Raw genomic sequence first — 26,724 nt, 5'->3', positions numbered from 1 at the left:
CTTGCCAGGTGGTGATAGTGGTAAAGAACCCACCTCCGATGCAGGAGACTTTAGAGATGTGGGTTCAATCCCTGGGTTTGAAACAGCCCTTGGAGAAGAGAAAAGGATCCTACTCCAGTACTCTTGCCTGGAGAATCCCATGGACAGGGGAGCCTGGTGGGCTACAGTCCATGGGGTTGCAAAGAGTTGGACATGACTGAAGTGACTTAGCACTCATGTAACCGTGAGCCTACTAACTGCACATTATAAAGCTTTATGGTTGGTATAATATATTTATATGTATGTGTGCATATGAAAGTGTATACATGCACGAATGTATGTGTTTATAAATCCAGGGGAAATCCACTTCTGTCCTTCCTATTTCTCTGCAGAGCTGATTAAAACACTTAGCCTTTGAAGTACATGAGACAAGCTGGTCACGAGGAACATTCCTCAGACAAAAATAAAAGTATTAGTTCGCAAGTCACAACTCTTGAATTCCGAAAGGGAAGACAAATGAATAATTATACCTAATGCAGTATCATGATGATGTTAGAAGCTGTAATGTGGAGTAACTATGGTGATTTTACTTGTGATTTTTATATTACAACTTGACTGGAAATAAATTCCAGACCAAAAGCTCATATACTAGAAGGGCTAGATGGATGAACCATATGTTTTTAACTTTGAAGTTTTCATGATGAAGTTGAAAGATTTCGTAAAATTTATGAGAGCTGCCCACAATCTTTCCTTGTATGATCCAGATGTGAAAAACGTAAAAAATCATGCAAAGTGATTGCTTACGTGAAGTAAATGAAAAAGCCGTATCATGAATTGAAAACTATCACTTATCTTGTTTTAATTCAGAAAAAAGGCAGGCAGGGAAGAATCGGGGATGAGAGATGGTTGTGACAACCCAAACGTGCTGAATAAATGTTGCCACACGACTGCCTACTCACTCCCTAGTGGGTCCTGTTTCTTCTTCCCCTTCCAGCCACTGCCTCTGTGTAGACCCTCATCAACACTCATGTGGAATATTATAATAAATACCACTTTATCCTCATTCTAAGTTTTCTTCATACTTTGTATTGTTACCTCAGCGCATTTTTACAGAGGTAAAATGGGTTATGTCATTCCTCTGCTTAAGTTTCTTCAACGGCTTCAAGCTTCGTAGTGGACAAACGCTAACACTTCTCTGCAGGTCCTCTTCTTACAAATCCTGCTCCCTCTACCTTGTCTACCTGGGAAATTCCTACACATCCTTCAAGTCAAGTTCAAATGCTACTTCTTCCTGTGAAGGCTACCTAATGGACAGGAGGTACTTCTTAGGTGCCCACTGCTCCATGCTACTATTATCATATTGTGGGTCTTTGTTTACATACGTGCCCATTAAATACAGACCCCCTGATAGCAAGGTTCTGGAAGTAGTCTTGGTAATTATAGCCCTAGCACAGAGCACTCAAATATTAATTTTATGAAAGAACATTCATAAAAATCCAATTATAATAATTATAACAAACATTCTACCTGTTATGGCATATCTGCCAAAGGCAGCACAGTACAGGAAAAAAAACTACAAGCTTTAATGTCAGACATAGGTTTGAATGTTAATTTTGTCCCACGTTCTATGTATAAATTTGGGGCAACTACTTAACCCTACGAGGATAGATTTCTTACTGATAGAAGTGTTATATGTCTGTATAGGGGCTGATGAGGGTGAAATAAGATGATGTACTATGTAAGGTATCTATTACACTGCCTGGAACAGAATAAATCTTTTAGATCTCAATAATAGGTCTTGATAAACAGGTACTTATTTTTAACATTCCTCTATGAGGAAATGGAAAGAACAGTATAAAACAACCAAAGAGAGACTTTCTAAGAGAGACTTCCTTTGGACCTTTAGGGATTGATTTCTCCACTGAGGTGTATAGGATTTCAAGGAGCAAAGTATGGAAGGCTGGGAGCAAATGCATAGAGTGGGCAGAACTGTTCATCAGGAGAGGTGTGCAACTGCAAGACAGTCAGGAGACACATAAAACCCAAGGCAGACCCTGCAGTGCAGGCCAAACTGGAGCAAGTGGACTTGGTCCTCAGTCTGAGTGGACAAGTCTAAGTCACCATGTAGGTACATGCCTCAAGGGGCTACGGCTAAGGGATGGTCCAGGTAAATGGGTCTGAGGGTCTGGTGGGTCACCCCGACATACCCGTGCATGACTGTGCCTAGCAGGGACTCCCTGCATCTCACTATCTTTTACAGCAGTCTTCCTGGTAGACAAGAACTAGTGAGACAGCACGGTACTGGCACAAAAACACATAGATCAGAGGAATAGGATAGAGAACTTGGAAATAGACCCACGCATTTATGGTTAACTCATTTACGACAAATGAGACAAGAATATGCAATGGAGAAAACATAGTCTCTACAATAAGTCATGATGGGAAAACTGGACAGCTACCTGTAAAATAAATTAGAACAGTCTCTAACACCATATACAAAAATAAATTTGAAATGGATGAAAGACCTAAACGGAAGATCAGATACTATAAAACTCCTAGAGGAAAACATACAAAGGTAGAACATTCTTTGACATAGATCTCAGTAATATTTTTTTGGATCTGTCTCCTAAAGGGAATAAAAGCAAAAATATATGGAAGCTAATTAAACTTAAAAGCTTTTGCACAGCAAAGGATACCATCAATAAACAAAAAGATAGCCTACTGCATGGGAGAAGATATTTGCAAATGATGTTGATAAGGGATTAATATCCAACATATATAAACAGCTCATACAACTCAATATCCAACAGACAAGCCAGATAAAAAATGGTCAGAAAAACTGAATATTCTGCCAAGGAAGAAATGCAAATGGCCAAAAGGTACATGAAAAGATGCTTAACATCTCTAATCATGATCCCTGGATTGAGAAGATCCCCTGGAGGAGGGCATGGCAACCTACTCCAGTATTCTTGCCTGGAGAATCCCATGGAGAGAGGAGCCTAGTGGGCTACAGTCCATGGGGTCACAAAGAGTTGGACATGACTGAGTAGCACTCTAATAATGAGGGAAATGCAAATCAAAACCACAATGAGGTATCACCTCACACCTGTCAGAATAGCTATCATCAAAAAGAACACAAAGAGCAAATGTTGACGAGGAGATGGACAAAAGGGAACCCTCATACACTGTTGGTGGGAATGTAAATTGATAGCCACTGTGGAAAGCAACATAGAGGTTCTTTGAAACATTAAAAATACAACTACCATATGATCCAGCAATTCCATTCCTGGGTATATATCTAAAGAAAATGAAAATGCTAATTCAAAAAGGTACATGCACCACAATATTCACAGAAGCACTATTTACAACTGCCAAAATAGAGCAGCAACCTGAGTGTCCATCAACAGATGAACGGATAAAGAAGAGGTGGTATATTCACAACGGAGTACTACTCAGCAATAAAAAAGAACAGAGTTTTGCCATTCACAGCAGTGTGGATGGGTTTGGAAGGCATTATGCTAAGTGAAACAAGTCACACACAGAGAGACAAATACTGTATGATGCCACTTTTATATGTGGAATCTAAAAAAATACAACACTAGTGAATATAGCAGATAAGAAGCGGACTCACAGATATAAACCTGTTACTGCTGCTGCTGCTGCTGCTAAGTCGCTTCAGTCGTGTCCGACTCTGTGCGACCCCATAGACGGCAGCCCACAAGGCTCCCCCGTCCCTGGGATTCTCCAGGCGAGAACACTGGAGTGGGCTGCCATTTCCTTCTAGTCAGGGGCTATACAGGGGTAAGAGTGAGAAGTCCAAACTACTGTGTAAGACAGGCTACAAAGATGTATTGTATAACATGGAGAATATATGCAGCCAGTATTTTGTAATAAGTATAAATGAAGTGTAACCTTTAAAGATGTATTAGAGATTTCTCAAGTGTTCCAGTGGTTGGGACTTGGTGCTTTCACTGCCAAGACCCAGGTTCAGTTGCTGGTTGGGGAGCTGGGATTCTGCAAGCTGCATGGTGTGGCCAGAACAAAAATTGTGTTTAAAGAACAAAGTACTAATAAGTGTATACTCCTCCTTAGCATGGGGCTGGTTTTTGTAACATCTGGAGATCATGGTTCAGTTCCCCAAGACACCTCAAAATCCCTTATAGAGATCTAATACTCAAACAACAAAAAGCTGCTTTAGTATACTGTGGGAAAAAAACTGGACATTCTTCACTGGCTTAGCATTAACATTAGGCAAATACTGAACCCCCTCTCCCATCTGCTTTTACCTCATGCCCATCTTCTACTGGGCATGCCCCCTATCAGACAAAGCTAGGATGATTCTAAGTCTAGGGGCAAAATGGGTGGGGGCTGACTCCATGCAGGAGACTTTTTCCTATTAAGCTGGAATCAACTTCAGTTGATTGCTGACTCAGAATTCTCTGTCATTTCCTACTGTGACAGACTAGAAATATGACTCCTGGCATTGCATTAATTTATAAAATTATACTACAATTAACACTATCATAATCAACAGAAACTATGGGGTGGTTCATTTCTTTATTGGAAAGCAGGCAAGGAATTTGGTTTTGAACTCATTTGAACCAAGGTGCCATTCTGAAGCCAGAAGAGTTAAATGCAAGCCTTGACCTTCCAATAAAATGCCAACATACACTATATTGTTATTTGTTTTTATAAAGTTCCCTTTCTATCTTTCAGAGGGATTGTAGTACCCTTGGAGTTGGGGCAGAAAAACATAAGTCACAAAAGAAGGCAGCCTACAGTAGGCACAGAGTCAGATGTCCAGAGAGGAAAGGCCCTCTTAGGATCAGAAAAAGAGGTTTCCATGCCTGGGGCATGTGAGCCTCACAGAGAAGAGTGGCTTCAGCTGGTCACTGAGACCGCAACAGTCATGGCAGAGAGGGAAGCTCTGAAAGAAGCTTATGGACATTGACAGCACTCATATCACACGGTATCTAGCACCTCTGTGAGTGGAGGCGACACCTCTTGCTGGGAGAAAGTACTGAAAAGGAGCATGAAAAGATCTGGAATAAGTACTGGGGGGAATTACTGATGTGAATAAAAGCTAAGCATTGGTGAGTTTCAACAGCATGACTTTGAAAGAGTAATTATAGAAATTATTAGAAACATTGAGAAATTATAGAAATAGTAATGTTTCATGACTGATTCTGACAATAATGAGTAGGATTAATTTGGGTGTGAAAGCAGACAATTCAGATGCTGAGATTTTAGGTTACTGGTGACATCACTGTTGAAGTGGACAGCTGGAAGGCCAATCCTGTGTGGGTGCTAAGTGAGGTCACAGACGACCGAGGACTGGATCATAGAATCAGGAAGGCGAGGAGAGACTCCTGGCTGATGAGTAACAGAAATGTTCAGTCATGCTGATGGGTAAAGAAGCTGTGGTCAGGAGAGTGAGAGGGTGACGCCATGGAGGTGGCGGCAGAAGTGGTTTGGATGTAGTATTACAGCAGCGGAGTTTGGGATGAATGTGATTACAGTGTTGGAAAGGTCATCTGCTGAAGCCACTCTGGTGACTGGAGGAGCTGGAATGGGGCTGCACGCTATGAACTGGTGTTTGAGGGAGGTGGGAAAAGAGATCCAGACTTTGGAACACAGTTGAAAAGGAAATCTTATAGACACTGAAAGTAAAATGTACATGGATAAGAGAAGCAGGAATCTGAGAAGAAAGGTGTGGTTGGAGAGATCTGAGGAGGCAGACTTTGATTACTGAAGAAGCACTAACAACGAGCCAGCCCAGGAGTTTCAAAGAGATCACAGAAACGAGGTGGTGTATGTGTCTGACTGACAGCTAGAGAAGGAGGGGTAAAAACAAAGATGGGTACATATACTACAAACATTCCAGACCTAATCCTCATGTAGAACTCACAGGGAACATTTAAGAACTTAGCTTTGTGCAAAGGTAAAACCACTACCACTACTACCTCCCAAAACAACCCTGCTTCTCATGCCCATAATCAAAAAAGAACTAGAGTTTAGAAGATGGACACTCTCTGGAAGAAAATTTTTTAGGCTATAAGCATCGTGAAGTCAAGGACATGCTTTCTGACTTGAATACACCTCATGTCTTCAACACTTATTTTGAATTGATTTCAAGAATTCCTCAAGCATATCAAGCTTGGTCTTGCCATTTAAAATAAATACAACCACATTTCACAGAGATGTAAACTATTCCTGCAAAGGATGGATTTATCCAAATCTACAGATATTTTTCTACTATAGATTATACTTAAAAATGCAAGTTTGACAACAGATCTGCGTTTTGTATCAAATAAAGTACATTCCATTCAATTATTCTGAAAAGTGGCAATGAGTTATATAAACTCAAACTGTATACACAGCACATACATAAAGTGTGATGAAAATATTTGTACAGTGGTGTTTTGGCTATACAACACTTTTAAAAATAGCTCACAACACCAATTATGAGGCATTAGTACTGTCTCCTGAAGCTCACACCAGTCCAGTGACTGTAACCACACTGATGAAAAGTGAGAAGACTTGGTTTTCTAACTTTATATCTGTGCTCATCACACTATATTCCACAGCCTCTGAATGACACACCCTGAAGACATACCGTGTCTTATTTTAAGAAGGATTTACAGTGGTTTACATCTATCCTTTCTTTTGTACTTAACAGAAAAATGCAGAGTCCAGATTTTATTATGCAGATTCCAAATTATTATGCATTTAACTGAGAATTGTCTCAGAACATTTGTCAATGGGAGTTTTGAAAACCTAAAATCTAAAAATACATTTTAATCCACCATTTGGTTATTAGTTTAGTCAGTTCAGTCATGTCTGACTGTGCGACCCCATGGACTGCAGCATGTCAGGCTTCCCTGTCCATTACCAACTCCTGGAGCCTACGCTAACTGATATTCATTGCATCAGCGGTGCCATCCAACCATCTCATTCTCTGTCATCCCCTTCTCTCCCCACCTTTGATATTTCCCAGCATGAGGGCCTTTTCCAATGAGTCGGTTCTTTGCATTAGGTGGCCAAAGTATTGGGGTTTCAGCTTCAGCATCAGTCCTTCTAATGAATATTCAGGACTGACTTCCTTTAGGAAGGACTGGTTGGATCTCCTTGCAGTCCAAGGGACTCTGAAGAGTCTTCTCCAACACCACAGTTCAAAAGCATCAACTCTTCGGTGCTCAGCTTTCTTTGTAGTCCAACTTTCACATCCATACAAGACTACTGGAAAAACCATAGCTCTGACCAGACGGACCTTCGTTGGCAAAGTAATATCTCTGCTTTTTAATATGCTGTCTAGGTTGGTTATAGCTCTTCTTCCAAGGAGCAAGCGTCTTTTAATTTCATGGCTGTAGTCACCATCTACAGTGATTTTGGAGCCCCCCAAAATAAAGTCTCTCACTGTTTCCATTGTTTCTCCATCTATTTGCCATGAAGTGATGGGACTGGATGCCATGTTCTTAGTTTTCTGAATGCTGAATTTTAAGCCAACTTTTTCACTCTCCTCTTTCACTTTCATCAAGAGGCTCTTTAGTTCTTTTTCGCTTTCTGCCATAAGGGTGGTGTCATCTGCATATCTGAGGTTATTGATATTTCTCCTGGCAATCTTGATTCCAGCTTGTGCTTCCTCCAGCCCAGCATTTCGCATGATGTACTCTGCATATAAGTTAAATAAGCAGGGTGACAATATACAGCCTTGACGTACTTCTTTCCCTATTTGGAACCAGTCTGTTGTTCCACGTCCAGTTCTAATTGTTGCTTCTTGACCTGCATACAGATTTTCAGGAAGCAGGTAAGGTGGTCTGGTATTCCCATCTCTTTAAGAATCTTTCAGTTTGTTGTGATGCACAGAGTCAAAGGCTTTGGCATAGTCAATAAAGCAAAAGTAGATGTTTTTCTGGAACTGGATACGCAACCGTTAAATATCTTTTGAAATATGCCTGAGTTCTGGATTTAAATAATCCAAGGGTAAAACTGAAACTCTGAGTATTGTAACTGAATTAAGTCAACTTCATTGCAAGGAAATAGAATCACTCACCTCACCAAAAGGAAAAACTATCATTTACTGTACACCAAGAGGTATGTTAACAGGCGCATAAAAAGATGTAGCTCTATGATGCAGCATTAAAAACTTCCTAAACTTCAGTTTGCAGAGCATGTGAATTCAGTCCTCAGTGTGTCAGCTGTGCCTGTGGGTTGTGCATATGGAAAACGAGACAGTTCAGCCTCTCTAGTCCCTCTCAGCATTCTGACGACCTATAACTTCTGTTCTTCCTTCCTTTCACCTTTCTCCTCTTCAAGGACATTTTCTCCTTTTCCTCAAATCTCTCCGCCATATTTAGTGACGGTGTAGGGAAAAACCACATGAAAACAAGGTCATGACAAGGTTCAAATGGCTAGAAAATGTTGCTATGTTTAAATTAAATGACATAAACATCATACATGGAAGAAGATAACATTTTCATTGTTTTACAGGAACCAAGTTGTTATCTATGGAATATCAAGAAAATGCAAACTACTATGGAAAGATCATCAAAAGCAATGAAAGTCTGAGAAACTCATAGCTGAGAGGAGACTAAGGAGACATGACAACTAAATATAATGAGGTGTCCTGAATGGAATCCTAGAACAAGACAAGGGCTTTAAGGAAACTAAAGAATTCTGAAGAAGCATGGACTTTAGTTAATAATAATATATTAATAAAGGTGCATTGTGACAAATGTTCATTGTGACATAAGGTTGACATAAGGTGTTAACTACAGAGGAAAATTGACTGTGGGGTATCCAGGAAACATCTGTATTTGTCTTTGTAACTTTTCTTCAAGTCTAAAACTATTCTAAAATGTGAAGTTTATTAAAAAAAAAAAAAGCACTATGGTAATTCAGCCTAGGCAGCCTGTTAAAACATTAGTTGTTAGACATCTGCTAGAAAATGCACTATTTAGTTCAAGAGCTCCCAGAAGTTTTACAATGATGGGAAAACCTGAAAAAAAGCTTTCTAGACAGAAAGGCACACTCCTTTAAAGGTTCAGGTCACTTGCAAGTAATGATACAATATTTTGTCAATAATTAAAATGCTATAAGTACATGTACAAGAATCTTTTTCAATAGCAACAGTTGTTCACAGTAACTTTCTCCTGAACTTTTACCCCCAGAAGGTTAGCATTCAGGAAGCTCAGCTGCTGTCTAACAAACTTAATTAATCAAAAAGTCATTTCCGAGCTGTAACTATGAGTAAAAGCGCTTCAAGTGCGCTAGCAAGCCTACAAGTTAATCAAAATGCTAATGCAGTACAAATTAAAGTTGTGATTAACATTTCACAGTAGCTGCTTAAGTGAATTGATCACACAAATGGGTTAAGCATTACTCATTTCCTACAGCCCCAACCGGGAAAAGGGTTGTTATGTGGGTATGAGAAGAAGAGCTGGGGGTAGAAGGATCCTTCATAATAGCATCCTAGCGTCAATAAACCAGCACCAAATTGTCATACAAAAGCTTACAGGTAGAGTCACCCAGGGGGAAATAGCCTTCCAAATTACATTATCGTCCTTGAAGGGAGATTGTCTGTAAATCCACAACAGTAAGTGAAGGTGTTTTCCACCTCAAAATCCACACGTTTGTGTTAGTTTTGGAAATGCTAAATGCATTAGCTCTGTGTTGCATCTGCAGTGGGGAATGGTGCTTTGCTTTAGGTGGCGTGGCTTCCCTGGTGGCTCAGATGGTAAAGAGTCTGCCTGCCATGCAGGAGAGATCCAGATTCGATCCCTGGGTCAGAAAGATTCCCTGGAGGAGGAAATGGCAACCCACTCCACTGTTCTTGCCTGGAGAATCCCATGGACAGAGGAGCCTGGCAGGCTATAGTCCATGGGGTCACAAAGAGTCAGACACCATTGAGCGACTCACATTTTCACTTCGGGTGTTCTATTGTTGAGTGTGACTCTGATACAGGGTAAAATAAGCACTAGCTGGATGATGATTCTGCATCACAGTGTGGATCTTTGCATTTGAAAGAATAACCACTCAGGATTAAGTTCATTTAGAGTTATCTGTTTTGAAATAGACATCCACTAATAAAACCTCATCAGGCCTTCTGTGGCAAGACATGAGCTCCTGGCAGTCTTGCCAGGAAAGCAGCCTGAATTAGACTTCCCCGTCTCTATGAATTTGATAAGGTCACATGAATGTTGACAACATACAGACATTTGTTGGTAGACAATTCAGACTTGGCAGATAATTTGAAAAACATTGTGAGAATCTGGACACAAGAAATCTCCCTTTTCAATCCTCTCCTAAGAAAGAACTAGAGAGGAAAAAGTGAAATATTTATTCATTATATTCACCCATGATATACTGAGATCTGTTATGTGCCAAGAATTATGCCCAAGTCACCTTAACAGTCAGTGACATTATAAATAGTTATTGATAAGGTTCCAGCATATTTTGGATATGATACAGAATCCTCCAAATGTACGCTTATAGTATTAATATTCCTTGAAACATACCCATTAAAGTGTAAAAGATATACTTAAAACTTAACAGTGTAATTTTCATTTCAGGATCCTTCAAAGACTTGGGTTGCAAAAATTAACTCTTTATATATTATTAAATATGTATAATCCAATTTTGGAAGTCTAAAAATTATTTACTGATCATTACCCATCTTTTTCTCAAAATGATTTAAAGAAGCTTTCTGAAGTCTACCGTGCTGTACTGTCCACTTAAAGATAAGCTTTTCATTTGATCTAATAATCATCATAGGCATTTAAAAATGTGAAAGGAAGGACTCTATTACGAATATACAGGAGAGTTAACCTATGATTTGCTACATCAAAATATTTCTTACAAGTTCTGGATTAATGATTTGATGCAGTACTTCTTTGGTTAAGCTCGGCAACACTGGACTATTCACCGCTAACTATATTTGACTCTGATTCTAGAACTTGTTCATTTAATTGACACAGACATTCAATACATTCACAGCCCACTGAGCCTGTGCTGAGTGCATCCGTAGGTAAATACGCTTCAAAGGTTACATTAGCCTTGCTTCATGGCAGTTTTATCTCCTGGTATCACCTAATAGTCTAGCTTTCTAATCTACTACAAATGGGGATCATTTGTTAATGGGAATATAGACCCAGCTACAGTTCTAATATCTCTCACTCAGTTAAAATATTCAGGTCAATAAAAATATTCATATCATTGTATCTTCTTTTGCTTCCCTTATCCTATTCTTTTCTATTCTGACTCTAATGAGGTAATACATTCATATCTTAAGTTTACCAATTAAAATAGATTGAAGATGCAATCTGTTTTCAGAATAGCTGTGGGTTATAAAAATGTGATACTAGTTATTTGAAATTTAATACACATTATCAGATATTGTTACAGAGGTCAACTTACTGTTCTGAAGTTTGGACTAAATAACAACCCTACCAATAAACTTTCAGGGATTCAGTTTCACAAATTTAAGGTTTTCTGAAAGAAGTAAAGCATACCAATTCACATATTTACCCCCTTTTTTCTGTTTATGTAACTTATTAAAGTATATAGCATATGAGTTACACGTTATCTCAGGTGAAGGAGAAGAAAGGCTGGAAACTTACCTGTTCAAAATAGCCTGGGCATTAAAGAAAAAGATATAAAATGACAGCTCCTATGTTAAAGTTAGATGCAAGAATTTACAAAACAATGGAAACTTACCCATCAGAACATAGCTGCCTAAATGTTTTCTTTCAGGCACTGAATCACCTATTAATAGATCATTTTTAAAGCCAGTCTCCTGGTTTACTTTTTGCCAACTTCCATTAGTACAATGGAACATGATGAATTCAATCTATATAAACATGTGCCTTGTTATTCAGAGTACAGAACTTTATACTCTCCTCCAACAGTAAAGAGGAGATGTCTGTTACCTCTGAAGGGAATTGGTAGTTCTGTGTCTTGGGGCAAGGAATCTCTGTGATTGCCTGTTGCTTCTAGACATTTGAACTTTTTCAAAAAGGACCAGGTGTGGGGACAAAAGCTGCTTCCCGGGGAGAGGTAGTTACTCTGAGAGAAGCCAAGAAGCTAATCTAAGCAGAGAAAGCAAACCTTAAAGAAGAACACAGGAACATGAAATGTTTGCATATGTGTTATAATTGTCAGTCTAAGCACAGTCATTTAATAGTGTGTATCACTATTTACTAATATTATAGGAGTATCTTTATTATGGCATTCCCTTTTCTTCTTGTGGTTGTATCAGCAACCTGATCTTTCCCTCATTGCTTCCAATTATTGTAATTTTTGGTGGAGAACCTGAGGAATCAAATGGCTAATTTATTGGGCAACCAAGAAAAATATAAAAACTTTGGGAAGGATCATAAGCTGTTGAAACAAAAAACATATCAACTGGCAAACAGCATATCAATTGGACATTTCAGATAATATAATAAAGCAATTACAAACATCAGTCATATTAACAAGTCCCTCTTAGAAACTGGTTAAAGTAATTATAGGCCAACTGTTGAAAGGGAACTAAAGTAATTAAAGGGAGGAGATTTGAGTATACTCTGAAAAGAAAGGATTAATTAAAAAATATTATTCATGTTCTAGTGGGAATTCTTGGTCTAAAAAGAAAAGTAGAAATTCCTGTGACATTCTGACATCTAAAATAAATCCAGACTAGACCAAGAGTACAATTCTTAGATCCATCTTTATAGGACAAAGGGAATCCAATAAGATAAAGTTTTATTATATAGATAACCTATGCTGAAAACTGTTTTCCTAATATAATCTTGGGAAGGATATTTAGTTTTAATCTGTAAAATGAAGATAATATTGTATTATTTCATTGGACTATTACAGCAAATAAGTCTATGCAATCAAAGTAGAACAGAGCCTGCTACAAAGAAAATTCTCAACAAGTATTCACCAGCAACACTATTAATGATAGCCTGCTTTAGGGACCATCATTAAATAGCAATTTTTTGGTGTGGGAGTGCAGGGATGATATGCAGTTCTTCAAATATTCTGGTTGAATTTAGTATTTAACACATTAATTCCAATTTCAATTTGCAAGTATAGGTTTTCAGAGATCTTTCTAATCAATCTACACTGTCATATTTCTGCTTGTGTGTGTGTGTTCTCCTTTCATGAGATGTATCTTGCAGTGGTTAAGAGTATCATTGCTAAAGTGAGTGAAAGTCGCTCAGTCATGTCCAACTCTTTGCGACTCCATGGACTACACACTCCATGGAATTCTCCAGGCCAGAATACCGCAGTGGGTAGTCTTTCCTTTTTCTAGGGGATCTTCCCAACCCAGGGATTGAATCCAGGTCTCCTGCATTGCAGGCAGATTCTTTACCAGCTGAGCCACAAGGGGAGCCCAAGAATACTGGGGTGGGTCGCCTGTCCTTTCTCCAGCAGTTCTCAACCCAGGAAGCAAACCGGGGTCTCCCGCATTGCAGGCAGATTCCTTACCAACTGAGCTATCAGGGAAGCCCATTATTGCTAAAGTCCTTTAAAATAAATCTTAAAATGCACACAGATATTTTGACCTATTAAACTTAAGCTGCAGGGTAGATAGCATTGGCTGAAGGGTAAATTTGGCCTCTCTTTATCTGAAAGCAACTTTTCCACATTAACCCAGCAAACTGACAGCACAATTACACTCTGAATCACACATTTTGGTCCGCAGCTCACTTAGTCAGCTCCTCGAGCCCTGCTTTCCCTTTTTCCCTTAAACATCTGAGAGTGTCTAATTACTGGTAAGTTTTGCTATAAATACTATATAAGAGGTAGTGGGAGTGGTCAAGATAAATCATGTACTCTATTACTATTTCGCTCAGTATTGTATTTAAGTACTTTTCATTGAAATGAAGATGATTTTAATGTAAAGACTTATGGCACTTCTTAGAAAAGATCACGGCTATTAGAGCAGGATTTAAAGTCCTGGTATCTTCATTTGGTTTCAGCACGGACTGCCGCAACAGATCACCTTTTAGCTAAATTATTTAACTTATTTGAAAACCAGTTTATTTTTTCCCTTGATAAAAGAAAAAACAAACAAAATACAGTGTGGCGTTAATCAAGACACCTGAAACTTTTCAATAGTTCTGACTTGGTCATCAAATTTGAAAAAGTTAGGCAAGTCATCTTAATTTTTGATACTTAATTTTCCTATAAAAGCTAACGTTAACTTTTTCCTGGGTATATGTGGCACACAAAGTATGTCACATCATTTATTACATTTTATAAATATATTTTAGAGCTAATGTAATCAAGGAGAGGATCTCAAAGACTACTGGCAAGAGTAATTTTACAATTGCTCAATTTTTAAACTAGCATATTTTAAGCAGGCTTAAAAATTGAGATATGTACATAAAGTTTTACTCATTTTTGTGGGGTGGGATGAAAATGGAAATGCTACTAACAGTAAAATATTAAAAGGATCCATGACAAAAACACCTTAAACCCACAAATGACCTTGATACATAATTTCAAATGGGTACAAGAAGCCAAGGCAGGCTGTACTGTGAGAGCAAACATGTCTACAACAACTATGCTTTTCTTTGTACCAGATTCCCCAGGACAAGGGTAATCAAGACTACAGTTTTCATAACCGAAATGATAGCTCATGTAAAAGGTATATTTCTATAAATTAAAGGGAATAACAGAATTTAGAGTTAATTGACTATGAAAAAGCAAGGAAGTAAAAGTACTACTAAGAATGAGGAGACTAAGACAGACTTAGTTTCTTGAGTCCTCAAATCATTGTTCATTTTATGAATATTAACTAATGTCCCACTCTTGTAAGATTTTATTTTTTATTCAGACAGCAGAGATTCAGTGACTTGCCTAAGGCCTTTATACCAAAATAGGAGCAGAGCTGAATTTATAGTAAGATGGTGGTACCAAGTCCTATACTCAGAACACAAGGTCATGCTGATGTCCCATGAGGGCAGTATAATATTCAATCAGCCAGCAGGGCTTCGGGTTGGAAAACTGCCTGAACCAATGCTTTCCAGGCCAATGGTATCAATGTAGCAAATGAGAACAATAGCGTACAATAATGAAAACTGTCACTCTGTCATGGAAAATTATCATGTCATGACTTACCCTCGAATTTTCCATTAGCAACCCTAATATTTCCTCCTCCTGGCTTGTTTACTTTTATCATAATCTTAAAAAAAAATTGTAGGAATGAGAGGATTTAGGATATGAAGCTTGCCATTTCTTTACAATTAAGTTTCTTTTTAGATGGCTTCTAAAAAGCCAAATCTACATTTATAAACATAACTAAGTGTAAGTGAAAGTCACTCAGTCATGTCTGACTCTTTGTGACCCCATGGGCTATACAGTCCTTGGAATTCTCTAGGCCAGAATACTGGAGTGGGTGGCCTTTCCCTTTTCTGGGGAATCTTCCCAAACCCAGGGATCAAACCCAGGTCTCCCACACTGTGGGCAGATTCTTTTTTTTTTTAAATTTTTAAATTTTTATTTTTTTTTGTGGGCAGATTCTTTACCAGCTGAGCCACAAGGAAAGCCCATAAACATAACTAATGCTTGTAATTTATACTAACGGAAAATTGCACACACAATGCCCAACAATAGGAATTAATTAAACAAACTGTGACCTTCTTATGAAAAAATATAATGTGGCCATTAGAAATTATACTTGAGAAGAATACTTGACGTTGTAAACTATTAAGTTAAAAAGGTTAGAAAATAACATAATAAAAATTTGCAAAGGAAGAGAGAGAGTAAATGCATAAAGAAAAAGAGCCTCTGAGCCTCCAAAGACAAAAAAGAACTATACACAGCTATTTACTCTAGTCAGTAAACTTGTTTTTTGGCAGGGGTAAGGGTTAGTCATTCTAAAGCTATATCAGGCTAGGATGGAGGAATTAAGTAAACAAATTTTGATTAGTGAGAGCCAAGTTTCTTATGGGTAGAGAAAAGAATTACAATTTTTAAAAAGGGAAAGACTAAAATGAACTCTTGGTATTAAACTAGAATTGGAGGTATTGGAATGAACTCATGGTTTTATGAATACAAATGTTTTCTACATATCCAAACATGTACACACACTCAAGTAGATAAACAAACAGATACAGATGTCTATGTATATACATACTTACATTTCCTAGCTTTCCCCATTGAGGGGGCTTACAGGTAACGACACCCAGGTAGCAATGAAGTCAGTGAGCATCTCTAAAACCACTCTCTAACTACTTGTGGGCCTATACTTATATAAATAGATAAACTAAATAAATAAATGGAGGAGAATGGAAATTCTGGGAATGATAGAAAAAGATCACAGTAGTAATAACTGTTTCAGGAGAAAGCCTCCAATGAATGATGAAAATAATGTAGGGAAATTTGATGAGAAACAGGATAACTGCATAATCTCAAAGTTTCTTACCACAACATATTAGTTACAAAATGACAAAAAAAGTAACTTTACAGTGGAGAAGCCTGGCAGATGCTACCTCAAGTGCACAAAGTCAACATCTCTGGTAATAACACATCCATGTCACAAGCCTCCTGATATGATATATCAAGAGGATAAAACATCACTTCTGTGGCATTCTTAACCAGGAGTATGTAACTTCAATGTTATTATGAGGAAATATCAGGCAAGCCCAAACTGAGGGACAGCTCTGTAAGACACCTGGCCAGTGCCCCTCACACGTGCCAATGTCCCGAACGTCAAGGAGACTGAAGGGGACGTGACAGCTAAGTGCTCTGTGGGATCCTGGACTGGATCCTGGAACAGAGAAAGGTATTAGTGGGATAAAGTCCAAATGGACAGAGTTGGAATGAGGTCTGTAGATTAGTTAACAGGATCAGCACTGAGGCAAGATGCTAACATTAGGGGAAGCCCAGTGTAAGACACGTGGGAATTTTATTATACTATGTTTTACAAACTTTTAATGTCTGAAGTCACTTCAAAATGGAAAAAAATTAAAAAACATTTTTTTAAATTAAAAAAATTTTAATTCATCAACCAAAAAGAGTCTCATATTCATAGGGGTGAAGATGTAACTACCATGAATGACTTTAAATTTAATATATTGCTTTTCCAAATTTTCTACAGTGACATGTATTACTTTTATAATTAAGACCTATTTCTCTTTAGATGTTGTTTAGATGGAACAAAAAACTTTTAAGAAATATAAATATCCAAGAAATGGTATATAAGAATATTTAAGTAGAGGCGAAAAGTACCTGACTGAATCTTTTCCTTAAGAGTAAATTTAGAAACAGACTCCTTGTAAAATCACCAATTTCTATTATTTATAGCTTTTGAATCATTATTGACTGAGTGATGAAAAAGAAACTATGAATGAGTTGATATATATTATAACTTTTATACATGATGTAAATACGTGCACCTGTAAGTATACCTGTAAGAACAAAAACTTAATTTCTCCTGTAATGTCTCTCCAACCCTTCCTGACCCTGAATTCATTAACAGGTCAGCCTTCGAGGAGGAGAAAGAATGGCTGCAGGAAACACAAATGAGCATCCGTGGCCACAGCTAAAACTTTAGGAACTTTAACCTTCATTGATAAAGTGGGACTAATAAAGAGTGGCAAATCATCTTCCTAGGGAGATAAACCATATGTTAGCTACAAAAAAGGGTTAAAAAATTTACTTGTGTATTATAGCCTTATAGCCTTTCTAATTCCTGATAGTTTGTGAATATTATATGAAACAGCTCTATTCTTTCAAGTAATAAAATTAAGTTTTTTTTCTCCCGATAATAAAATTGTTAGAAGCTCATTTGAAAACATTCAAACATTTTAGAAGAGCATAGAAAATAAATTAAAAATTACCCCAAATGCTGTGACAGAGATGGCTACTGTTAATCTTTTGGTAGATACTATTCTGGATCTCCTGTCATTAGATATATATATTCATAAATTTATGTAGATATTCTAGACAGATACAGAATTAATAAGAGAAACTGTAATATTTTGCAGTGTTCTATAATCTGAAAGATGCCTAGGTTATCTCAAGTCTTTGATTTTGTAAATGGCTATACATAAATCTAGGACTTCCCTGGTGGCTCAGATGGCAAAGCGTCTGCCTACAATGCAGGAAACCTGGGTTTGATCCCTGAGTTGGGAAGATCCTCTGGAGAAGGAAACGGCAAGAAGGAAATTCTTGCCTGGAAAATCCCATTGATGGAGGAGTATGGTAGGCTACAGTCCATCGGGTCGCAAAGAGTCAGATACAACTGAGCGACTTCACTCACTCATACATAAATCTTCAGATTCATTTACTCTACCTTTAAAAACACCATGTGAAAGTCAAAGTGTTACTTGCTCAGTTGTGTCTGATTCTTTGCAATCTCATGGCCCACCAGGCTTCTCTTTCCATGGAATTCTCCAGGCAGGAATACTGGAATGGGTAGCTGTTCCCTTATCCAGAGGATCTTCTGGACTCAGGGATAGAACCCAGTTCTCTCCCATTGTAGGCAGATTCTTAACCATCTGATGAATCACTAGGATAGCCCCAAGAATACTGGAGTGGGTTGCCATTCCCTTCTTCAGAGGATCTCCCTAACCCAGGGATCAAACCTAATTTTCCCGCATTTTAGGCAGGCAGATTCTTTACCATCTGAGCCACCAGAGATGTCCTAAAAACACCATCAGACTCTTGAAAACCTTAAAACTTGTTTTTGCTATAGAAATGTCCCAAAAGGCATAAAGTAGAAAATCAAAGTCTCTTATAAGCTCAATCCTTCAAGGGTGCTTCTCCCACCCTGCTCCTCTCACAGTTATCTCCCAGGAAATGGCAACTCCAGCCTTCTAGTGGCTCTGGGGAAAAGCTCTGGAATCATCTTTGGCTTCATGCTTTGCCTAAAAACCCTTGTTCAATTCATTAACAGATTCTCCTTAAAAAATATACAGGATCCAACTACTTTTCACCAGTCTTACCCACACCAACTTGGTCCAGCCACCATCATTTCTTGCCTAGCCTTATAGCTTTCAAGCTATAAAGTTCAGAGATTACGATTTCAGATTCAGCATGGCAACTAACTAAGGACTATCACATGTCAAGGTTTTGTACAGTATCAGAGAATATCTACACTTTTCTGAAAAGGCTATACAAATACTCTTTCTTCTTAAAACAACGTATCTGGATTTCCTCCAGATACTTCAATTAAAATACCATATTGTAACAGACTGCTTTTAAAAGATGATAAATGAATTGAGTTGACTTCTAGTGAGATATGAAAGATATTTGCAAAAATGTAAAACACTATTACACTTGTTTTCAAAATAGTTATTTCTTATGAAACATCATTAACATATAATGGGTTTATAACTGTTACTTTCAAATGAAGTAATATTCGAGAATTTCTGTTTGAATTAATATGGCAAATATTCATAGATATCTGTATAACTACCATAACCATTAGTGAACCACTGCTCTACAGCTTCTCTCTCATTCAGAGTAAAACCAAAATCTGTACCATGGTTTACAAACTCCCTACATGACCTGACCCCATTTTCTCTACAGTCTCCATGCCCACCCTCTCTGATCTCATTTCAAACCACTCCTTTTCAACTTTTTTCCAATGGCCTCCTTCATTTTTCTTGAATATACTCAGCAAGTTCCTACATGAATTGTGGCACTAGGTCTTCTAGGTGTTTAGAATCTATTCTAAACAGATAGCCCATGGCTCACCCCCTTCCCTTTCTTTCTTAAATGACTTCATAGGCAAAATGGCACCCTCCATCTTTCTCCATATTTCCTTTATTATACTTTATTACTATTTTAACAGAGCAGTGATTGCCACTTGACCTATATTTTTAATTGTCTGTCTTTTACTTCTCTAGTGAAAGCCCATTACAGCAGGGTCTCTTCTGTCCTGTTCACTGCTGTATGCTCAGAACCTAGAAAAATACCTGCTACTCAGTTTACCTTCAATAAATTTCAATGGAATGGATGGCTGAAACTGTCACCTTATTGCATTTACATTTTCTTTTCCTTCAAAAATTCTTGATTTCATTCACTAGGTTTTTCTCAATAATGCTACAATAAAAGTGTTTAAACACAAGTATATTTTCTTCTCCAACAGGGGAATAAAAATCCAGAAAGAACAGGAGAAAATGTAGACAATTAGAAATGACTTTCATACCTGGCATACTCGGAGAGCTTGGTCCAACACTGTCTTGGTATCAGTGTCATAATCTGGGCAGGGCAGCATGGTTCGGCTGAGATGCGCCTGCAGTAGGAGATGTGCTTTGGTGTGAGGGCTGTCAAATGAATGAGGATTCGATTCCAAGGGAAGACATTTTGCCAGTTCACTATTCATATGATCTTCATTGTGTCTTACTGGCAAATCAGTATATTCTTCTGCATCCTGAAAAAATGTACAAATTCACATAGATACATATATTAATGTACTGGATCAAAAGTATAATAGTTACTGTACTTAGCTTTAACTACTAACATTTAAAACATGCTTTAGAAAAACCTTTAAGATAACCATATCCCTTAAAATTCTGCTTTGTTCAATACTACGAATAATATTCGGGCTTCCTTAGTAGCTCAGACAGTAAAACATCTGACTGCAATGCAGGAGACCTGGATTCGATCCCTGGGTCGGGAAGATCCCCTGGAGAAGGAAATGGCAACCCACTCCAGTATCCTTGCTTGGAAAAATCCCATGGACAGAAGAGCCTGGCGGGCTGTAGAGACTGTGGGGTCACAAAGAGCTGGACATGACTGAGTGACTAACACACACATATTAAGCAAAAGCTAGTAATTTATAATATATCTGAAACTCATATAAGATCTTATTTATATAGTCAACAAAAGTAATACAGATTCTAGTGAGCATCAAACATCATGCTTGACAGTGGGCCCATGGCAGTAAATCAGCAACTGAGAGTTCATCAGGAAAAAACAAGTTCTACAAAGTGGAAATGAATGCTATGATATGGTAAGTACAGAATATTAAAGGGATAGTCAGTTTGGGGACTTAGAATGAGTGGAAGAAATAGGCAGGGCTGGGAGAAAAGTGGCTGAGGATAGGACTGGTGAGGTAAGAAAATGGTGAAGACCAGGATCGTTAACTTAAGACTTACTATGATAAATTAGATTAAAATAAAATTGTTCATATTTGGCGGTTTCCAGTTCCACATCCAAGGAGCATAGAAGCCACCACTTCATCGTATCAGTAAAAAGCTGAACAGGCTGACATTTTGCTATAAGCAGAAACTAATACAACACTGTATATCAATTATACATCAATTAAAAAAAAAGAGCAGAAGAGGTTGAAAAAAACCAACAACATATGGTCTTGGATCCATATGAGAAGGGAGGACACAGGACAAACTGATGTCCCCAAGGCTGGAAAATGCAGGGAGTCATGGCTAAGAGGAGCAGAGACTCATAGGCAGAAAATGTCACAGGAAAAAGTGAAGGTAAGAAACCCTGAACTGTAACTGATGAATTATGGGAGATTCAGTGTGGGCAATTCCAAGAGCTAAAAGCTCCATGGGGACTAAGTTGTGGGGCCTCACAATACTATGAGATTTACCTTCAGGAGCCCAACCAGATTCCTATAGTCAATACCAGAGAAAAATCCCCTTGGACTTCTGGCAAGGGGAGGGGAAAAGAACCATTCTGAAATATGCCAGAGCACTCTGTCCTTCTTAGCAAGGCCAGCTCTCAGGAGAACTAGTTAATTAGAGCCTAACCGCTATTATCAGAACCTATCTGACCTGGATAAGGGAAATACCCAACTGTAACCAGTTCCAGCTTTGCACATGGAAGAATGGAATATCCCACTCTAGCCCAAGCTAGCCATCTTATCCCACCAAAGGTGGGAAGGTAGAAAAAAACTGAGAAACAGATGTGAAATTCACAGTGTAGAGTCACTATAGACATGGGGCCTGATCACTGGACCAGAGGATATTCCCCCTACACCTCTGTGCCTCACCTCACTGCATTACAAAAGGCCTATTTACTGCAGCTCTTTTTACCCAATACACTATGTCCAGCTATCAGGAAAAAAGGTATACCAAAAGGCTAAAAACACAGTCTGAAGAAACAGAGCCATCATCAGAACCAGACATGGCAGGGATGTTAGAATTATCAGAGCAGGAATTTAAAACAACTATGATTTATAATGATTTATATGCTAAGAGCTCTGACAGATAAAACAGACAGCATGTAAAAACAGATGAGGGCTTCCCTGGTGGCTCAGGGGTCAAGAGCCCGCCTGCAATGCAGGAGATGTGGGTTTGATCCCTGGGTCAGGAAGATCCCCTGGAGAAGGAAACCCACTCAAGTATTCTCGCCTGGGAAATCTCATGGACAGAGGAGCCTGGCAGGCTACAGTCCATGGGGTTGCAAAGAGTTGGATGTGACTAAGCACACAAGAATAGATGAACAATAGAAGTGGAGAGATGGAAATCCTAGAAAAGAGCCAAAGAGAAATGCTAAAGACAAAACACTAACAGAAATGAAGAATGCTTTTGGTGAATTTATTGGTAGACTGGATGTGGCTGAGGAAAGAATTTCTGAGCTAGAGGATATAACAATCGTATCTCTAAAAACTGAAAAGCAAACAGAACAAAGACTGAAAGAGACACAAGATGATATCCAAGGACTGTGGGACAATGACAAAAGATGTAACATATATATAATGGGACATAAGGAGAAAAGAGAAAGTAAGAGAAGAAACAGTGGAAACAATGATTGAAAATCCTTCCCGCTCCCCATTAATGTCAGACACCAATCTACAGGGAAAAACTTCATGTTACCTATACAGGAACAAAGGTAAGTGTTACTTCTGAATTACTCACTGCAGAAACCATGCAAGCAAGAGGAGAGTGGCATGAAAAATTTAAAGTGTTGAGAAAAAAAATTCCACCAACCTAGAGGTTCTATACCCTGTGAAATTATCCCTCAAAAGGATAGAGAAATACAACTTTCTCAGACAAATAAATACTGAATTAATTTATTGGCAACAGACTGGTAGAATGGCCTTGCAAGAAATATTAAGTTCTCTGCGGAGGAAGAAAATAATATAGGTTCAAAATTTGGCACTGTATAAAGAAAAGAACACTGAAGAAGGAATAAGTGAAGGCAAAAATAAAAAACTTTCATTTCTCTTATTAACTGATCTAACAGACAATACTTAGTTCAAAATAATAACAATGTATTCAATCATGTATGCTTATGCACATGTCTTATGCTTATGTATATGACTTGTATATAAGTGACATGAACAACAGCAATGAAACAAGAAATGGAAGGAATTATGACTATTTTGTTATTATACTTACATTACCTGCTAGTGTATACTGCTACTTGAAAGTGGAATTCAATTATTTGGAAAAGGACATTGTACACTCAAGGGTAACCACTAAAAAAAGCCACCCCCCCACTATATATATATATATATATATATATATATATATATATATATATATATATAATTGATATGCTAAGAGAGTAGAAAATGAAATCTTATAAAATGCTCAAAAAAGACAACAAAAGACAAAAACAGGAACATAGAACAAGGGCAACAAATAGAAAACAGTAATAAATATTTGTTGAATATCCACCTTATGAGGGAGATAGACATTATTCAGCCACATAAATGTAACTGTGATATGGTTATAAATTCTATGAAGAAAAAAATATGTAAAAGGGCATGAGAATCTGGCAAATAAATCTGACCAAGTTAGGACGGTCATATAGGTTTCTTGAAGGAAAAGGCAGATAGGCTGATACTGAGGATGAGCAGATGGTACCTAGATGAACAGAGATGTGAATAGTGTTCCTGGAACCAGGACATTTAACAGAAATATTAAAAGAATCATGACATTTTCCCATGAATTATGTCTCTTGTCTTACTTTGTTTTGTAAGTCAAAAATATCACAGCTGCTTTACACTATTTTGAGCACTGTCTTCACCAGTTTGTGCTGCTTTATGTAAGAAGTGTATACTGACATGTAGCAGTTAATGTTTTGCCTCTACGAGTCATCTTGGATTTCTTTTTATATGTCATTTCAACTCCTTCCTATTCTCTCTGAAGTCATCTGCCAAACAAGGACCAGTTATACATGGCAGGGCTATTATTTTTGATTTCAGGTGAATTTCAGGGGTGATACATTGTCACCTGATGACTGACATATCTCAACCTAGTATCTGGGCTCCATTCAAATCCCCATCAAAGCCTGTCCATCTCAGCCTTGCCAAATGGCTTAAGGAAAATGCAACAGCAGATAAGGAAGAAGATGGTTCGGAAATCTAAAACATGACCTTTTATTTCAAAAAAACGAAGTGATATCAGTGAAGACAATTTATACAAATAATTATTTTCAGTGCAGAATAAAATACTGCTATTCAGAGAAGAGGACTGAAGTAAATTGGATGTGTTGGAAAGTTTCCTAAAAGAGATAGTGTTCGTTCGAGGCTTAGAACAATTTGAAGAAGAGGAGAGAGGGAGAGAGATTCCTTGCATTCCAGGCGCAGAAAATAATACGAGCAGATCCATAAAAACAGATAAGGAGGGGTCTGAGGTTTGAGCCCCAGGGATGAGGAGAATGATGATGCTATTAATAACAGAGAGGCTGGGAACACTCAGTGAGCAGGAGCTTTCTGTTAAGCGTGCAAAATACACTTAAAGAAAGGGCTACAATCCAGATAGTTGGGTGGAGATGGAAGGAGAAGAAATCAGCTTTAAATCTGTTTCACAATTTAAAATTTATTTATATTTAGATTTCTTTATACTGTTCAAAAAATACAACCACCTCTGATTCATTGGGATCACCGACTCAATGGACATGAGTTTAAGCAAGCTCTGGGAGATGGTGAAGGACAGGGAAGCCTGGCATGCTGGATGGAGTCCATGGGGTCACAGAGTCAGACATGACTGAGCGGCTGAACAACAACTGATCTTTTACTGAAAGAAAATTGAATAACTATTTAATACTGACAACTGTATTGGTCCTCTAGGTTTCAGATATGTAGGAAACAGGTTTAGACTTATAAATTACGTGAAAAGTTAAATTAAAATCATGTTATATGGAAAGTAAGGATTTGGCTAAAAGCACTAATTAATAGTATTATCTAAGTAATCTACTTCCTTCTGTACAATCCTGTTCACATTTTATTATATACATTACACACTCCTCTTTCCCACACTGTGTGTGTGAGAGAGAGGGAGAGGGAGAGGGAGGGGGGAGAGAGGGAGAGAGAGAGAGAGAGAGAGAGAGAGAGAGAGAGAGAGAAACAGATAGATTAGATATCAATTGATTGATTAGCAGGCAACAATATAAACTAGGCATTTCCCAGTCTTAGTTTGCAAATACTTCTGAGAGTGTGACATATGATTCTAGTAACCAAAGATGCACATTTTTTCATAAAGCTTGACTTCCAAACGCAAGCAACTACTTCATTTGGTGCTAAAGAAACAATGATCTGCTCTAATACCAGAGGGAAAACCAGTGGTGTCAAAGTCAATGAGAACTGGCATATCTGAACAAGACTGACTACTCAAAATTACTTATTTTACTTTTAGGATTATTTTCAGGTAACTTTTATCATTAGTGCCTCTTAATGTATTTGCTTACTTTAGAATATAAAGTGTATGTAAGATGTGACTCCACTGTTCTCCAAATCATGCCAATTCTGCTTGAATTACCCCCGATTTATTGCTTTAATCCCCTGCTTCACCAGGACTATGAATTTGCTCACTGCCAGCAGTATCAGTATCAGATGAGTCTGCTAACAGCTGAGTACATTTTAGGTTGGAAAAAATGCTCTGCAGTGGAGAGATCTTTCTAGGTTGATTAGGGGAGCAATCAAATCTTTAATGTAGATTACTCAGTGATCTTACTGAAAAATTTAATTCAGTGATGGATTTTCTTGGTGCATGAAAGCAATCAAAGAGTACCTTTGTTAATCAAGTCCTTAATTTCTTTGCAAAATCTATATACTTTAATAATAAAAATGAAAAATACTTTAATAAACACAATGCACAATGTCTTAGTCATTTGTTTACTAAATATTTACTTAGCATATATTATTGCTGCATACCAAATGGTGGAAAAAAAGAAACATGATTAATCCCCTACTCTCATTAAGCTTCATAGTCAAATGGGGGAGCTAAACCTTAATCAAAATTGACCATGAATAAATGTAAAATGACAACTGGACAAGTAAGGGAGGGGTACAAATAATGACCGTAGGTCAGAGGGAATGTATCTTTCAGGAGGTTATGACTGAGCTGAAAGACAGTAAAAGGAAAATTTTTTTAAGGTAAAAAAGGGAAAGTGATAGGATAAGGTTCAAACTTGAGTTCAAAAAGAGGGACACAGCCTCTTACTACAGGAAAACACTTAAGAATACATGCGTGGATTTGAGTATTTAATATTATTCTTTTGATACCAGGGCTTCCCCAGTAGCTCAGTGGTAAAGAAACTGCCTGCCAATGCAGGAGACGCAGGTTTGACACAGGTTCCCTGGGTCGCGAAGATCCCCTGGAGGATGGAACGGCAACTCACTCCAGTATTCTTGCTTGGGAAATCCCATGGTCAAAGAAGTTTGGTGGGCTACAGTCCACAGGGTTGCAAAAAATGTTGGACACGACCTTGTGGCTGTGGGCTTCCCTGGTTGCTCAGCTAGTGATGAATCTGTCTGCATTACAGGAGATCCTGGTTCAATTCCTGGGTCAGGAAGCTCCGCTGAAGAAGGGATAGGTTACCCACTCC

General features: G+C 38.0%; 1 protein-coding gene across 1 annotated transcript in view; it reads right to left on the bottom strand.

Annotated features, from left to right (window-relative positions):
• ASCC3 (activating signal cointegrator 1 complex subunit 3) overlaps positions 1-26,724 on the bottom strand; it is a 341,814-nt gene that overhangs the window by 11,121 nt on the left and 303,969 nt on the right. Inside the window, exon 37 of the mRNA XM_069599227.1 lies at positions 20,129-20,353. Within this exon, the coding sequence (XP_069455328.1) occupies positions 20,129-20,353 (225 nt within the window). The remainder of the gene's footprint in view (positions 1-20,128; positions 20,354-26,724) is intronic.

Source organism: Ovis canadensis, chromosome 8 (genome assembly GCF_042477335.2).
Source record: "Ovis canadensis isolate MfBH-ARS-UI-01 breed Bighorn chromosome 8, ARS-UI_OviCan_v2, whole genome shotgun sequence".
Taxonomy (NCBI): Eukaryota; Metazoa; Chordata; class Mammalia; order Artiodactyla; family Bovidae; genus Ovis; species Ovis canadensis.
The sequence above is the reverse complement of the archived record's forward strand: the minus strand, read 5'-3'. Positions and strand labels throughout refer to the sequence as shown.